This window comes from Tasmannia lanceolata, unplaced genomic scaffold (genome assembly GCF_043159265.1).
Source record: "Tasmannia lanceolata isolate RefF3 unplaced genomic scaffold, GAP_Taslan_0.1 ptg000013l, whole genome shotgun sequence".
NCBI lineage: Eukaryota > Viridiplantae > Streptophyta > Magnoliopsida > Canellales > Winteraceae > Tasmannia > Tasmannia lanceolata.
Genome location: NW_027518690.1, coordinates 13,846,695 through 13,863,164, shown reverse-complemented (window position 1 = coordinate 13,863,164; position 16,470 = coordinate 13,846,695). Strand labels below are relative to the sequence as shown.

At 39.3% G+C, this 16,470-nt stretch overlaps 1 protein-coding gene across 4 annotated transcripts; it reads left to right on the top strand.

The window, feature by feature from the left end:
• Positions 1-2,550: 2,550 nt before the first annotated feature.
• On the top strand, positions 2,551-12,016 carry LOC143889852 (uncharacterized). Of its 4 annotated transcripts, none has more exons than XM_077394225.1 (5): positions 2,551-2,764; positions 3,535-3,762; positions 4,110-4,201; positions 9,365-9,478; positions 11,636-12,016. In XM_077394225.1, the coding sequence occupies exons 1-5, from the start codon at positions 2,620-2,622 to the stop codon at positions 11,828-11,830; spliced, it is 774 nt and encodes a 257-aa protein (XP_077250340.1). In that variant the 5' UTR covers positions 2,551-2,619; the 3' UTR covers positions 11,831-12,016. The 4 variants fall into 4 exon arrangements, with proteins under 4 accessions (XP_077250340.1, XP_077250339.1, XP_077250338.1 ...); XM_077394224.1 differs by having other exon boundaries at positions 2,559-2,764; positions 3,532-3,762; XM_077394223.1 differs by having other exon boundaries at positions 2,559-2,764; positions 3,529-3,762.
• Positions 12,017-16,470: the final 4,454 nt, after the last annotated feature.

Sequence of the window (16,470 nt, the reverse complement as noted above, 5' to 3'; positions counted from 1 at the left end):
GACCTTAAAGGTGTGACATATCATATGTCACCTATTACCTATCTAACCCAAATTAACGACTCAACCCACAAGCACCAGATTTTCCGTAAACCCGGGAATGGGGGTCTACAACATATAATCCAGGAACTTTCTCTCTCCGCTTCCGATGTGGGACTATTACAATCCACCCCCTTTAAAGGGCCCAACGTCCTCGTTGGCAGATCGTACTAGAGGAGGTACGGCTTTGATACCACAACTGTAACGACCCGATTTCCGTCGTGTCGCTACGAGCAAAAGAAAGTAAAAATCATGGAAATATTTTTTTTTTTATACAAGCATCAACGACGATCCCGATAGAATCTTATTACAACTTAAAAATGATACATGACGTAAGACGTCAAAATGCAAGGACTCCAGGAACGAACTCTCTGATCACACAGTCCCTTATCCCATGGTTCCTTCATTTGCAAATGCTCCGCCATCTAATGCCTCAACCCCTGTGGTGGAGGAATCAACGTCAAAGCAGGGTCATCCAAAGACCGAGCAGAGTAAAAGAGACAATATAAACAGTTCATACAATATAATCCACATTTCAATAATGTCTAGAATAAAGATTACAATGCCCATGGCAATATAAATCAAAGGAGTGACAATAATTTCAATGTATGCTATGTATGCATGTATGCAACAATTTTATAAAATGAGACAGCACATTCCCCAGGTACATCCGGCTTTTCCCCCATTTATTTTTCTGTCAGTTCTTTTCTGACTTTTTCATTTTCTTTTATTTTTGATTTATATTGCCATGGGCATTGTAATCTTTATTCTAGACATTATTGAAATGTGGATTATATTGTATGAACTGTTTATATTGTCTCTTTTACTCTGCTCGGTCTTTGGATGACCCTGCTTTGACGTTGATTCCTCCACCACAGGGGTTGAGGCATTAGATGGCGGAGCATTTGCAAATGAAGGAACCATGGGATAAGGGACTGTGTGATCAGAGAGTTCGTTCCTGGAGTCCTTGCATTTTGACGTCTTACGTCATGTATCATTTTTAAGTTGTAATAAGATTCTATCGGGATCGTCGTTGATGCTTGTATAAAAAAAAAAATATTTCCATGATTTTTACTTTCTTTTGCTCGTAGCGACACGACGGAAATCGGGTCGTTACACAGTATCATGCGTTTGATCGCAATCATGCGGTTCATACGACACTTGTTCAAGTCCTGACCTTTTGTACACTCTGGGGTGATCTAGATCGGACTCGTTTGTGATCGACCTCCTCCGATCACCGTACAATTACGTATGATCATACGAACCAATCAAGATCAACGATCCATATTTATTTGAGAAATTTTTTAAGGCATCTGATCATGCACTTGCGCAAGTGCGAAGTGCAGTGCGGCAACAAGTGCAGCTATTAGCTATAAGTGGAGATGTTATATGATGAAAGGTTTTATCATTATTTTTCAAAATGTACTGTACGGCCCACACCATAGGATGATCCAAACCCTCCATAAGATGGGACACAACCTAAATAGGTTTGTGCCCCAAAAATGATTTCCATAAGTTGATCCTAACCATCTGATCTATAGAGGGTTATGATCAACCTATGGAAATGATATTTGGGGCACAACCTATTTAGTTTGTGGCCCATCTAATGGACGATTTGGATCATCCTATGGTGTGGGCCGTACGACACTTTTTGAAAAATAATGGACTATAAAACCTTTCATCATATAAAAACTCAAGGGATTTGCTAGGGTTCATCTCAAAAGGCATTTCGCAGCTGGTCTGTTGCACGCCAGACTATCCACCATTTAGACAACAACTGATGTCTCCATTCACGAGGTGGGTGGTCTAACATGCGACAGACAAACTGCGAAATGTCTCTTGCGATGGACACTAGCAATTCCCAAAACTCAAATACCCAAAAACATATTTGCGTTTATGGAGGGGTATTTTTGTCCCACTCGAAGATTTATTAAGGAGGAAATTAGGGTTTTTTGAAACCTACTAATTAGTAAGAGAGATTATAAATATTATAAGAGAGAACATTTCCTACACACTTGTGTAAGTAAGTTACCTACACACTACCTTAAAATACAGTGGGGGCCCACATTGTTTGGGTGATCCAAACCATTCATTTGAATGGTCCTCACATAGATAGGGTGTCCACAAAAAATCAAATCCATAGGATCATCCTAACCATTCAAACTATGGAGGCAAAAAATGGACTAATTTGTGAAGGTTTATACACGTCCATTTTACCTCCACAAATCGTAGGGTTGGGATGATCCTATAGATCTGATTTTTTGTGGACAGCCTATCTATGTGAGGACCATTCAAATGAATTGTTTGGATCACCCAAACAATGTGGGCCCCCACTGTATTTTAAAGTAGTGTGTAGGTAACTTACCTACACAAGTGTGTAGGAAATGTTCTCTCATATTATAAATACCCACGTGTGGGCCAGAGAGAGAGAGAGAGAGAGAGAGAGAGAGAGAGAGAGTGAGTGAGTGAGAGACATAGGAGGGAATCATTTTCTAAGAAATACTTTTCCTTTCCAACTTTTCCAAAAAATTCCTGCAATCCAAAGAAGGCCTTATCTCAGCCGTTGATTTTTCAAGGTCTATCATGGTCCCACCGTTTCAAAAAACCCTAATGAACTTTCTCTCTAAGTTTTGTCTCTCTTGCTGTTTTCCTTTTTCTTTCGAGTTTGAATCAGAATTTTTTACACTGCAAAAATCTCCATCAAGTTGGAATCTCAAATCAATTTTAGGTGAGCTCGATCTTTAGATTATTGATTGTTTTTTTCTTTTATGGAGTTTGATTTCGTGAAATCCAAGTTGAGAGATTTAGATATTTTAGAAATCTGAGGTTTTGTATGCTCTTGTTTCTTTTGAGAAAATACCTTCTAGGGTTTGAGTCACACCTAAGAATTTCTGATTTCTTTCTCTCTTCTTATAAGACAAAGCCCAGTTCATCTTTGGAAATAGGTCACTTTTCTTTCAATTTAAATCTCAAAAATTAAAAATCTGTCTCCAAATTGGTAACTTTTCTTTCAATTTAAATCCCAAAATTTTTTTTTTTAAAAATTCTGACTTTTATTATATCCCACCTTTTCAATTCACACTTAAAAACCCTTTTTAGAAGTCATTTCTTTGAATACAGATTGCAATTTCTTGTAATATTAGGTCGCAGTTAGCACGCGTTAGAGTTTTTTTTAATCAAATTCAAGTTGGAAATCCTCATCACAGTTTCTCCCACAATCAAATCTTCAAATGTGTTCCTAGATGGTTCATTACATTTAATAAGAATGATTTTATTAGGTTTTATTTGCAAAGAGTGAATTGTTTTGTATATGGGTCAGCAGTTAGTGTGGATAACAGTAGATCTATCCATTAAAGTAATCCCATGATATTTTGCAACAATAGCTGTAAGTATACATAGAATTAGGGTTAGCATCTTCCGACCCCGATGTTCTTGAATATGTGCTTTGGATGTACGTTTGTGATTTTTTGAATGGTGTGATCTTTGTATTAGTAGCAGCTAGGTTTTTGCAGAGAAGCTCCATGGATTCTGTGAATGATGGTCGTAGGCCTTCTCAATCCCTCTCCGCAGAGACTCTTTCTATTATCGAAGAAGGAATTTCCTTGATATTCTCTCGGTGGACCGTGCTCCAGATGGCGATCCAAAACGAATGGGGTGGGAGGGATTCTCGCGAGAAATCCCTACAGCTTGCCTCTGATATCCTTGCCTGGTTCGCCCAATCTAAAGGTAGAAATTCCCTACAACTTCTAATGAAAAAAACAAAATTCTTTCTATTTTATCCCCCCATCCCTTTTGCACGCAATTAGGGGATTGTTTTTTTACTGAAATTGACAAACAGTATAATTGAATTCCTTTAAATGCAATTTATTTTATCTTTTGTTTTCAACTTATCTCGTGGTATTGGTATTCGATGAATAAAGGATAAAAGTAAGAAAATGTCCAAAAAATGAATATATCGCAATTTCTTTTTTCCTTTTTCAAGACATATTTGGAATCAATATATTGCAATTTCTTCTTTTTTTTCCCTTCTCCCTTTTACACTCTCTGCTATTCGTCTTCTTCTTTTTTCCCAGATCCGCATTATATCGACGATTTAGAAGATATGATCGATGAAAGCATGGTGCTTTCTTTCAATGCCGAGGTAGAGGATGGCAGCATTGGGGAGGTATCTTTCTATTTTATTTTTCTCTTTTTTCCTGTGATATCTAGAGATAAATTACAGTTTCTTGATCTGTCTTGTGTCTCATCACCATGCATTTTCTGTGGCATTTGGTGCATGTGCGTGTGTATCATTGTGTATTAAGCCATTGCATAAATGATTTGTTTGACCTTACATCGATGTGCCAGCAGATTTCCCCTATCTTTAGCTCTAGAAGTTTGTAGAGATAAATGAATATGGAAACCACAAAACTTCTTAAACTCTTTTCTCGATTAAATTAGGAGGAAAATTATTTGAAGCTTATAATAAAGACCCTTTTGATGGCAACTCACAATTATTCCAAAAAATTTAAATGAAACCAGTGGATCATTACCTAAACAGGAACTAAGTGATTATCAACTGATGTATCATGTGTGAGGTAGACACAATGTTTGTGTTAAAGTATAAAAGATAAATAACGCCTTTCTCCAACAGCTTAAGCTTTTGGAGAAGTTGGTAAGTTAAAAATGGTATCAGAGCCCTAGGGAACCCCGCCGCCGTCACCTCTCTCTGTGCACCCAGCCTTGCCGCGCCCGCACTTCCGCCGACCCTCCATAAAATCCTAACCCCCGCCCCTTCCAGCCCTCTTCGGCAAAGCAGCAGGACCGTGCGGCCGAACGAAATGCGTCCCCTGCAGGAACCTGATCTTCCCCCCTGCCCGAGACGAAGCAGCAAGGCTGCGCGGCCCAACGAAACGCGTTCGCGTGTAGGAACTCCGATCTGCCCAGGCCAGAAAAAACTTTCCTGGACTCCGGATTTGCACCCTCCCAAATTTTTCCAAGAAAATATTTTCTGACCCCCCGCCCCACAAAAAAATAATAATCACTTTCTCCGGAAAATTTAACTTTCTCAGAAATTTTTTGTAGGCCTGTGTTTTGCCCCCCCCCCCCCCCCCACACACACACACAAATATTTTTTTTCACAGCCCCTAATCCCTGGGTTCCCAGCTAAGCCTGTACAATTTTTTTTTTTTTAGATTTCTGATTTGCTCCCGCCACGTAAGGGGATTTCTGTCCTTTCCTGTCGGCCCTCATAACTTCTATTTCGGGGTGATGACTTGAGCTTTGCCTCTATGTTTCGTTGTATTTCCACAAGTATGGGGCTTCGTGCTTGTTCTTTCGGAGTCTTTCCTCCGCTTGATGTTTGTGGTTTTCCCCTCTGATTCTGTATCCGTGGTGATTTGCTTGCCTATATTTGGCTACCTTCATAGGTGGAAATCTAGTATCATGGAAAAGTAAGAAACAAGAAGTTGTATCACGATCCAGTGCAGAAGCAGAATACAGGACTATGGCTTACACAAGCTGTGAATTAATTTGGCTACGATCGTTTATGTCAGAGATTGGATTCTCATACTCCTCACCTGCGTCCCTCTACTGTGACAACAAGTCAGCCATTCACATAGCTATGAATCTGGTATTTCACGAACGAACTAAGCATATGGAAGTGGATTGTCACTTTATTTGTCACAGGATTCAGATAGGCCAAATTCAAACCGAGTTCACTCGAACGAATGATCAGATTGCAGACATGTTTACCAAGCCGTTGAATGGAGTTCGATTGAGTGACTTATGTAACAAGCTGGGCATGTATGACATTCATACTCCAGCTTGAGAGGGAGTGTTAGAATAAGCTTATGTAACCTAAGGGCATTATAGTCTTTTCATAATAAATATATATGTGTGTGTTAGGGCAAAGAAGCTAACACATAACATTTCATTTTGAAATCTCTTTGTTAAGAGTTTGTTGATCATTTCATGGTGCATAAGCGATTTTCTTCAACTTTAAGTTGCCAAGCTATTACCCAAAGGAATAATCAGTGAGAGCATGAGCCCTTGAGCAGTACAAGCGTTGTTTGTACCAAAAAGATGGATCATGGCAGATGTGCATGGATAACCACACAACATATAAGACTACATTCAGTTATCTCTTCCCAACACCGTAGATATTGTCACAATTGGAAGATGAATGCAAGATCCATTTTAAGAGTATAGTCACTATGAATAATTGGTGAAGCCATTTGGGCTAGCAAATGCACCTACCACAATGATGCCCGTGATGACTAAAATTTTATGACCATTCCTTGGAAAATTTGTGGTGCTGTTCTCATCTATTGGGGCGAACAACGATGACCATGCAAAGCTCCTTCCAACAATGGCACAAGTTTAGAAGCCTTTTCTTTGGGAAAACATTGCATGTTCTTTATAGAAATCCCCTCAAAGAAAACACACCATATTTGCAACTCCAAGAAACATATCATATTCTTGATAGAAATCCACTAAAAAAAACATATCATTTTCGCAACACATTTATTGCTCTTATCCCCCTAAAAAGATGGAGCAGGTAATATCACTGCCTTTCGTCCCATTAGCCTGGTTGGTAGTATCTTTAAGATTCTGGACAAAGTGTTGGTAGATAGGTTTTGAGGTGTGCTAGGAGGAATTATTTCCAAGACCCAGATTGCCTCCATTCAAGGCAAGTAAATACTCACCGGGGCTTTGCTAGCCAATGAGTGCATTGAATTCTATCATCGATCGGGTAAACTAAGGATTTTTCTAAGGTGGATAAGAAAAAGGCCTGTGAGAAAGTGGAATAGAATTGTGTTGATACCTCATGAAAATAATTAATTTTGGCAAAAAGTGGAGACTGAATGTCTAAATGCTTTTCATCTACTTGGTGTTCGATTTTGGTCAATATATCGCCTAAAGGTTTCTTCAAGACGTCCGGGCCTCCATTAAGGAGACCCTCGATCTCGTTCCTTGTTTTCTATCATGGCATATGTGTTTAGTTGAATTGGAAAATGACAGATCTAATGGTCTCATTGAAGGCTTCTACATCGGCCAGTTGAGGTTGAAATATCTCATCTCCAGTATGCGGATGTTACCCTTCTTTTTAGTAGCCTAGACCCTCTAAAAATTAAGAACCTAAAGGTTGTTCTCAAAATACTATGAATTGGTGGTGTGTAGTCAAAGGGTGAACTTTGCAAAATCCATGGTTATGGGGAGATTAGAAGATCAGGAAGTCTCGGGAGTTCGCCAATATCTTGGGATGCAAACCGGATCCATCCATAAGTCTTCCCTCTTTCATTCTATTATGCAAGGAAGAGAAAAGGGAGGAGAGAGAGAGAATAGGAAGGGAAAGAGAGAGATCACAACAGGAGAGGGACACCTGCTCTTAAATTAATTATACAAAACTAATCGTCTAGTACATAGCCCCAATACACACACACTTATATGTATGTATGGCAATTGAAAAGCAATAAATTAAAAAAAAAATCTTTAGAAGTCAATTATGACCAGTTGTTTGGGCCTTCCACTTATCAGGCTTAGGTTTACGACCACGCCTAGAATAAATCTGAAACGAGCACCTACGATCCCCATCACTATGTCTCTGGGACCATGTTATAGAGAGAGTGAAAAGGAGATTGTCCCTTGGAAAAAAAAGGTTTGCTTTTCTTTTGGGGGCAGAATCACCTTAATTAAGGCTGTTTTCGCCAACTCCCTATCTATTTCATGTCTTTATTTGTATATCTGGTCTTGGTCATTCATAGAATAAAGTAGCTTTAAAGAAATATCATCTAATCAAGTGGTATGAGTCTGCAAACCTCTAAAGGATAGAAGCCTTGAATTCAAAAAATTGAAATCGTTGAACAAAGTGTTACTTTGAAAATGGTTATATAAATATGGAGAAGATAATAAAAACTAAATGACATGGAAATAAAATCCCTAAAACTAAAGTAGCATCTACTATCCTCATCACAAAGACCATCTCTAGAGATCTATGGTGGGTGCTAAATATGGCCCTAGATTCAGAGCTTGGGCCCACAGGACTACTGCAGACTGCACCCCTAGGCTTGGGCCCGACCTGATTTTAAGGTAAAAGCTCAGCCCGAATTCCAAAAAATCAACCCGAGTTGCACCCCTAGGCGGGACATTATGAAGTTTAAGAATTTTGTTCAAAAAGGAATCCAATTCAGAGTGAGAGATGGGGAGAAACTAAGATTTTTTTTAAGATAAATGGTGTAGGAGTAGCTCCATGAAGGAGGATTTCCCTCTTCTTTTTAATATGGCATTGCACAATGATATTCGTGTGGCTGACTCTTCTCAGTCATTATGTGGAGGTGGATTGAAATTTTGAGTTCAGAAGAAAATTCTTTGTTTGGGAGTTAAATTTCATAGCTCTAGATCTTTGTTTCTTTGTTAGCTACACTCTGGATCCATTAGAACGAGAGGAACATACACGACAAGGGCTTTTCTATTAGAGTCCATTCCATTCAGCAGATCTTCTTGACCATTTTTCACTGCGCTGCTATCCTCCCACGCTTTCATTGTATCTCGAAAACCTCCTTCAACGCTCTTGGATGATGGTAGACGAGCAAGATCATGCTGGTCTCTTCCTCCTACCATGTGCCTCAAGTTGAACTTTGTTGGTTCTATCTTGGGGAACTCGGGTCCAATCAGCATCAGGGGCCTTCTCCATGGAGAGGGGAATGAGGTTAGGTGGGCTTATCCTGGGCTGACTAGAGAAAGGGATTCTGAAAAGGCGGAATTTCAAACCTTATTGATAAGGGTTAGGATGGTGGAATGGTGGATCAATCCCATCACGACTCTCATTGTGGATCAATCCCATCACGACTCTCATTGTGGATCATTGTGGAGGGATTTTCTCTAAATGCCATTCCTCGGATGAGGACACGGGGTCAACTAAGATGACATTGAAGATGTGTTGGATTTAGTCAAGAAGCATTCAACGTCTTTTAGACATGTGTGGTGCTCGGCCAATAATGAGGTTGACGATCCGGCCAGGTCTAAGAGTGGCTGGAGTGGGGTTGGAGACTTTTGATCATATTCCTCGAGTTTTTTGTTGTATTTTTTCTTTTGTTTTGAGTGTTGTGTTTGACCATCTCAGTCAGTAAACTTTGCTCATCCTTTTAATAAATTGTCTTCATTAAAAAAAGAAGCTAAGCTATTTATGTGCCAAGATTAATGAAGTTTTGTTCATCATCGATTCCATATATTAGCCTTTTACTAAAGCTGATAGAGAAGTGATGGTAATGAAAATTCTTCCATAGATTAGCCTTGTACTAAGATGATTTCCTTCTTCTTTTTTGTTTCTGGTGGTGGCTGCAAACAGGTTGCAGAACAATTGATGATTGTGCACGAAGACTGTCTTCAAGGAAATTTTGAGTCAATCGAGAAATTGAGGAAATTGGAGACACCGGCAATTGCAGTTTCTCAAAGTAGACAGGTAATAGTAACAATGGTGCTTAGCTTATGAAGATTTTCTTTTCCCCATATGATAGGTGGTTTATTTATTTATTTTAAAGTATAATAAGATATAGATGGTTTATTTCTAGTTAGTGAAAAGTCTCCTTATTGGCCGCAAATCTGACATAAAAAAGATTCCTACAAGCAACTATACCATTTGCACCTTAACCACCACACTTGCCGGAATCTGGGTGACCTGGTTGGTAGAAGAATAAATCTTTTTCACAAGAATCCGAACTTAGATTGTAAATTTACAATGTCTTTTTGCGCCCACTTTTTGTGTCCATCAGTGTTTGAAAACTCTTTTTTAAAGAAAAGTTAACGTTTTATTTGATCCGCAGTAACAAATTACATTTGGGTCAGAATTGGCCCTTCAATGAATGAGAGGGTTGCTACTAACACAGTAACACCAGCTTTGCTGATGGGTCAGAAACTTTGTTGGCATCTTTAAACACGTGCACAAATGTGCTCTTTAACATCTTGTAAATCCTCCAGTCATCAAGAACCTCTCTCCATATTCTGAAAAGATCAGCGATGGAAACCCTCGAAACTCTTCTTTCCCTAATGCCCTACTCACTATGAGGAACTTGATCTCCCAAAGTATCTCAATCAGGAGGTTGGGAATATATATGTCAAGTGAATTGTGAATAATTATAACATATTGACTTCCAATTTTATTCCCCGCATTGAGAAATCAATGAAACGTCACCTTTGATCCTATTCAGATTTGTTCCACAATATTTCCCATATCGCCTATAACAAACCAGCCTCCTAAGGGAACTGTTTGCACCCTCTAAAACTCATCGAGTTTATCATTCCACAGTCCAAATAATAGTCCAAGGGACTAAGTGCCATAGAAAACATGCTCTCTGACAATATTTTTACCCTCCAACTCTGAAATAGTTCCCTCACAGATTGAGATGAGGTAGAACCCAAACCACTCCAAACCAGCTCAACACCGATCGACATATCCTACAACCATCGTGCTGTGAGTGAAGAAAATATGCCCAGCAATTTATAAGATCTGGTTACACGACACACACCTGTTCGCCAATCAAATTTCTTTTTTTTCTCCAGCACATCTAATGTGTTTACCTTCTTTAAGATGAACCCCACACTGAGCACTGGATTCTGAAGGGGGTAGCTAACTTCTACATCCTCCTCCCTTTAATATCCATTTCTCTACTTCCCACATGAGTGGAGAAGAAAAGCTCACGGAAAAACGACACCATCAGCTCCAACTTCCCAGACTCTTACTATCCTCATCAACAAGCAACGCGACCTCCTCCCAGTTACCAAGTAACAGAAGGACGCTACTGGACTTGGGACGCTTTTATGGAGCCTACGAAAAACCATCGCCAAACCCACTGTCTTCCACACTATTGTAACACTCAGAACAAGATTAAAACTATAAGGGAAAGTGTGGCACAACAGGACATCATTCCATAGACGTGAGTTAGAGTCCCCTCGGAGTTACCCGATGCACATGGTTAACGGGTGATTGCGTGCATCCATAGGGATTAGTCCCGCCCTAAAAGGGCGTGGGGATACCCTATGTCATAAAAAAAGGACATCGCTCCATATGGTGAGGATACCTCTTACAATTCCAATTTAACCCCCAAAAGGACATCATTCCTACCCCGCATACTATAGACCAGTCTGATCATCACACTCCAATTTTTACTCCTGAATCATAAACATGTCTGGTTTCCACCTGGAAACAACCGCTCTCTATTTGTCTCTCCCCCGTAAACCCCTTATATTCTGTGACTTCATTGGAAAAACTAAATTTCCCCTATCCTCCTTCCTCCTCAACCCTCGCTCCTCTTTAAGTCGTAGTTAATTTATGACTTAAGTTTTTTTAGTTCACATCGTAATTATTGTTTTGGATTATCCTGAGTCTACCCCCAACCTATGCTGTCCTCCCCTTAGTTCCTGTTCCAACATTAGCTTACCTACTTCTTTTCCCTCCACATCATCTTCCTCCATTTGCCATTCAAAAAAAAAAAAAATCATCTTCCTCCATTTAGCTTCTTGCTCCTGCGTGTTCGTTTCTGTTGATTGCTTGATGAGATTAGGATCTGATTCAATCATGCTTGTGCATCTCAGCTTTAGTAACCTATTGTATGTTTGCTAGGTGATTGATGAAAATGCGGACGAGAGCTCAGATGAAGAGGCATCAGGCATGGAGGTGGATGAGCAGAAGGCAAATCCCAATCCCAAATCGAAAGGCAGAGTGGTTGATGAGTTGAAGCCGATACAATCAGCGGAAGCTGAAGAGGGATGGTCAGTTGTTTCTTCTAAGCGAAATAGGGGTAAGAAATTAGGTTGAAGACTTGGAACTTCGTGTTTTTCTCAATGGTGTAAGGATTTCATGTTTAATTACTTATCAGTTTTGTGTGTTTTCCCTCAATGGTATAGGGATTTCATGTTTATTACTTATCAATTTTCCGAAGGTTGATTTTGTTCGAGTTGCTTTTTCTGCTGCTAATCCAATAGAATCTTGTTTGTTTTTTTATGTTCTGAGAGCATATAAATCATGGCAAATGATGTCTGCACTCTCTATTTTGATAATGACACTCCTTTCCAAACAGTATTTAATAGTGAGAAATGCCGTTATTAGAACAATCGAGTGAGGATATCATTTCCTGAATATATTTGCTTATGATACAAAAGGCCTCTTTGCCCCTTACTCAATTTTGATTTAAATGAGCAACCAAACAGTGGATAAAACTGGATCCTGGATTATGTGCTATTCTTTCTTTACTATCAACAAACTAAGCCTTTGGATACACAATCTCCAAATTTGGCAACTTCTTCTACTCCCCTATGTTTTGGTTTTGACAGCCTCTTTATTTTACACATGGGGGCTGATTCGACCCAAGTTTTGATATTGACAACCTCTTTATTTTCCACTTCTCTCGTTGGCTTCTATTAACAGCCAACCTGAGGAGTGGATAATAGGGAGAGGGCTAGATATATCAAACGAAGGGAGTGCAACTATCATATCCGTTGTATTGCTTCAGCGTAAGGACCTTGTTAGGATTGCAATTTTTTTTAGGAAAAGCTTAGAGAAGAAAAACTTTTCCAAAATTTCGCAAAGGCAACACGTTTTCCACATTTTTAGGCCCATTCCACTTTTTTCGGCACTACACTTTGCAAAAATCAATCAATAGGGACACCCTTGGAGCTGATTTTTGGCATATCATTCCTCCTATAATCCTATCCCTACAATTTATCATTTCTCAAAATTGTGGAAATAAAAAAAATTTACCGGGAAATAATTTTCCTCTTAGGGCGCATTTGGCTGCTAGGAATTGGTTTTCATGATAAATCAGCGTGCAGATCATCGTGTTTTCGGGATTTGATTCCCTGATTTCTATACTTTTTTTGCTGGAGAAATCCTTGAGGATGCTCGGAATGTGGCATCTAAACAGAGCCCTAGTGTGTTTGGTTGCACAAAAGCCAGGGAAGCTTGGGGATTTTGCTTAGCATTTGGTTACCACATCTGCAAAATTCTCCATTTCGTTGATAATATAGCATTGAACTCGCATGCTTACTTATGTGCTATTCTTGTCTCCTTATAACAGCTGAGCCAAAATCCACAAAAAAGTGGAATTTTGCTTGAGGTTTCTTGGGAATTGTGCTCTTTCTCTCTTTCTCTTTATATTGGCAATGACACCCCAATTTATTCCCCTACTGTCTGAGTCAACGCCGCACAACCAAACATTACTTACTACCATTCTCTGAGGTAAGTTTGAGGGAAATCCAATTCTTGTCTCATCTTTGTTGATTACTTATTCCACTACTTACCCATTTTGTGCCATGCAACAAAATCGTCCTAACCTAGAGTTTGACCGAGATATCAAGTTCTTCTTCTTCTTCTCCATTTTTCCGGCGCCTTTCATTTTTTTGGCATCGATTCTTCTGTTTCTTTTTTCTTTTTTCCTTGTTTCTCTTCTTTTACATTTGTTCTGGCGTCTCCTATTTTTTTCCTGCGACTTTAATTTTTTCGGCGAATTTCCTTTTCTTTTTTTTTTCAGCGTTGATCATTTTTTTCCTTCTTCCTCTTCTTTTTCATATTTTCCGGCGCCTTTCATTTTTTTGTCATTTCTTTTTTTTTTTTTTTTTTTCCGGCGACTTCTATTTTTTCCAATGACTTCCATTTTTTTCGGCATAGGTTCGCTTTTCCTTTTTCTTCCTCTTCTTTTCCATTTTATATGTGCCTTCCATTTTTTTCAGTTCCTTCACCATCTTCTTCCTCTTCCTCATCTTCCTCTTTTTTCTTCTTCCTCTTCCTCTTCTCTGGAGCTGCAAAGATGAAAAACGGATGAAAATAGAAAGAATGAGAAGACGAAGACGTGTTGCTTTGCTTTATTTGACTCAAGGGTAAAATTGTCTTTTGGTTTGGAATAAGAGGTACGACCCCACTTTTTAGCCACCTTGCTTTTCAGTATTCCGAGTTGAAAATTTCAGAATTTTGACGCCATCCAATACTCTTAAGGGTGCGTTTGGATCGTTGGAATCGGGCAGGGGAATCGGTATTTGATACCAATACAGGCGATTCACATGTCTGGTTGAATTTGCCAAAGGGAATGGGAAACAAATTTTGAGTCCCGTTGGAATAAAAGGAGGAATTTTAGACGCTTTTTGATACCCACCCAAGGGAGTGGTATTCTGATTCCCGGAAAGGAGCGAAATAATATGCCCAAATCTCGACTCGATTTTAGCTCTAAAAATACATATTGGGCGATTCCAGCACACTCTCTCTGATTCTTTGTTGAAACCCATATATGCTCTAACAGTATAAAACCTCACTGCTCTCAATCTCTCTCAAACTGTTTTGTTTTTCTTCTTTTTTTAATTTCTCTGTCTCCCTATCCGTCAGCCACTCCCAACTTTCTTCTCCTTTTTCTTGATTTTTTGGGAAATGAAATCAGCACAACCTTGTTTTTATAGTTGCACCATCCCAGCCTGTTTTTTTCTTTTTAAATTGGCTTGTGATACCTTTTTGACAACTGTAATAACCTTTAGGACAGCACTTTAAGTAGTAAAAGACAAGATGCAATGTGGAAATATCAAAGCATGGGTGTGCCTATATCATTTCCCCTTTTTTTGTAGAATATAATAGTCTCAATTATATGTGTTTTGTTTTTCTTCTTTGCTTATATCATTTCCCACCCTTTTCATAGTATTTTCACCCCCTTTTGTTTGTCTTTTTTTTCCTTCTAAAAATGATATTTTTTCCTTCAATAAAATAGAAAACCAAAAGAAGGTAAAGAATTAGTTATTTTGTGAGAAAGACAAATAAAGTGGTTTCAATGTTGAAAAGGGATTACATAGGCTACTGATCTTTGCACTACTATGTAGCTTTAGTAATATAAATACATACATACATATATATATTGAAAATTTGATTCCATTCCGGTTCTGGTGGTCTGGATAGTACCAAACACTAGAATGAGAATCACGATTGATTCCCTAGATAAATTCCAATGCTTACACAAACACTGGAATTGGAATCATTATCCGTTTACGGGGGGAATTAGAATTGGATTAGGATGTGATACCGTTACCGATTCCTGATTCCAACGAATACTAGGCATTAGACCTGGCAAAAGCGACCCGTGCCCGCGGGTCGACCCGACCCACCCGCAAATTTGTGGGCACGGATCTGAGTTTTAGTGACCTGTCAAAACTAACCCGCCGGTGACCCAACCCGCAAAAACATGGGTCAGGTCGGGTCAACCCGCGGGCACCCGCAAGTCACTTGGCTTTTTTAAGGGTGGTGATTTTGTTATGCTAATCTAGTTAGATGGCTTTTTTTTTTAATGCAAAGGATGGTGATTTTGTCATGCTAATCTATTTTTTAAGGGTTTGATGCCTGAATAGGTTATGGCTAGCACCATAGGTTGATCCCAACCCTCCGATTTGAATGTTAGAGGGTTGATCACTTGACCCTAACTCTCTATAGATCGGAGGGTTGGGATCAACCTATTGAAATTATTTTTGGGGCACAACCTATTTAGGCTGTGGGCCATCTAATGGACGGTTTGGATCATCCCACGGTGCCGGCCATACCCTACTTTTAAGTTTTAACATTTTCCTAAATTAAAAAAATCGTTTGAATTTAACCACTGTTTGAATTTGCTGGTGACCCGCGGGTTGACCCGGCCCACCCACGGGCCGCGCAGGTCACGTAAATTCTGACCCACAAAAATGCGAGTCATTTCCTGACCCGACCCGTGTGACCCGCACCCACATCACCCGCAGGTTGACCCGGCCCGGCCCACCCGTTTGCCAGGTCTACTAGGCATGTCCAAAGAGTCACATCTTAAAATGCCCCTAGCTCTTCTAGGAAGGTCCTTCCACTGCCAGAATGTATGGTTCTCTTTTATTTTACAGGCTAAATTAGCTAAAGAGATGCGACACTTTCAGCCTCAACTCTAAAACCAAAGATTGAAGCCCCTGCCAATGGATCCATGGGGGATCCTTATTGTCAATATGACCATATCAATCAAGGTTTTGCCAGTTCAAGCCAAATGTTATATAGACCAAGTACTTTATAGTCCCCCGGCCCATCTAACATACTTCTAGTCTCTGTGAGCAAGTTAGTTCCATTATCATAAAAAATGAGAAAAGCAAATAAAAATTAGAAAAGATTGAGAAAAAACATTATTTCTCATAGATGAGAAGGAATCAAGAATCCAACTACAATCATCAGCCACAACAACTGAATAAACAGAATTTGCGGCAGAAAAAGAGCTACAGTTCCGAAGGACCACCTGATCATATATTATTGCAACTACTGATCATATCTGTGTGATTTAACAGTCAAAAGAGAAAAAAGACCTTGAAAAAAAAATTCAAAACCCAAAACATTTGTATTGATGTGTTTAATAACTTAAAAAATTCTGATTCAAAGATGGATAATTACTCAGTTCTTCATCCATTAACAGCCCAAAAAAGGAT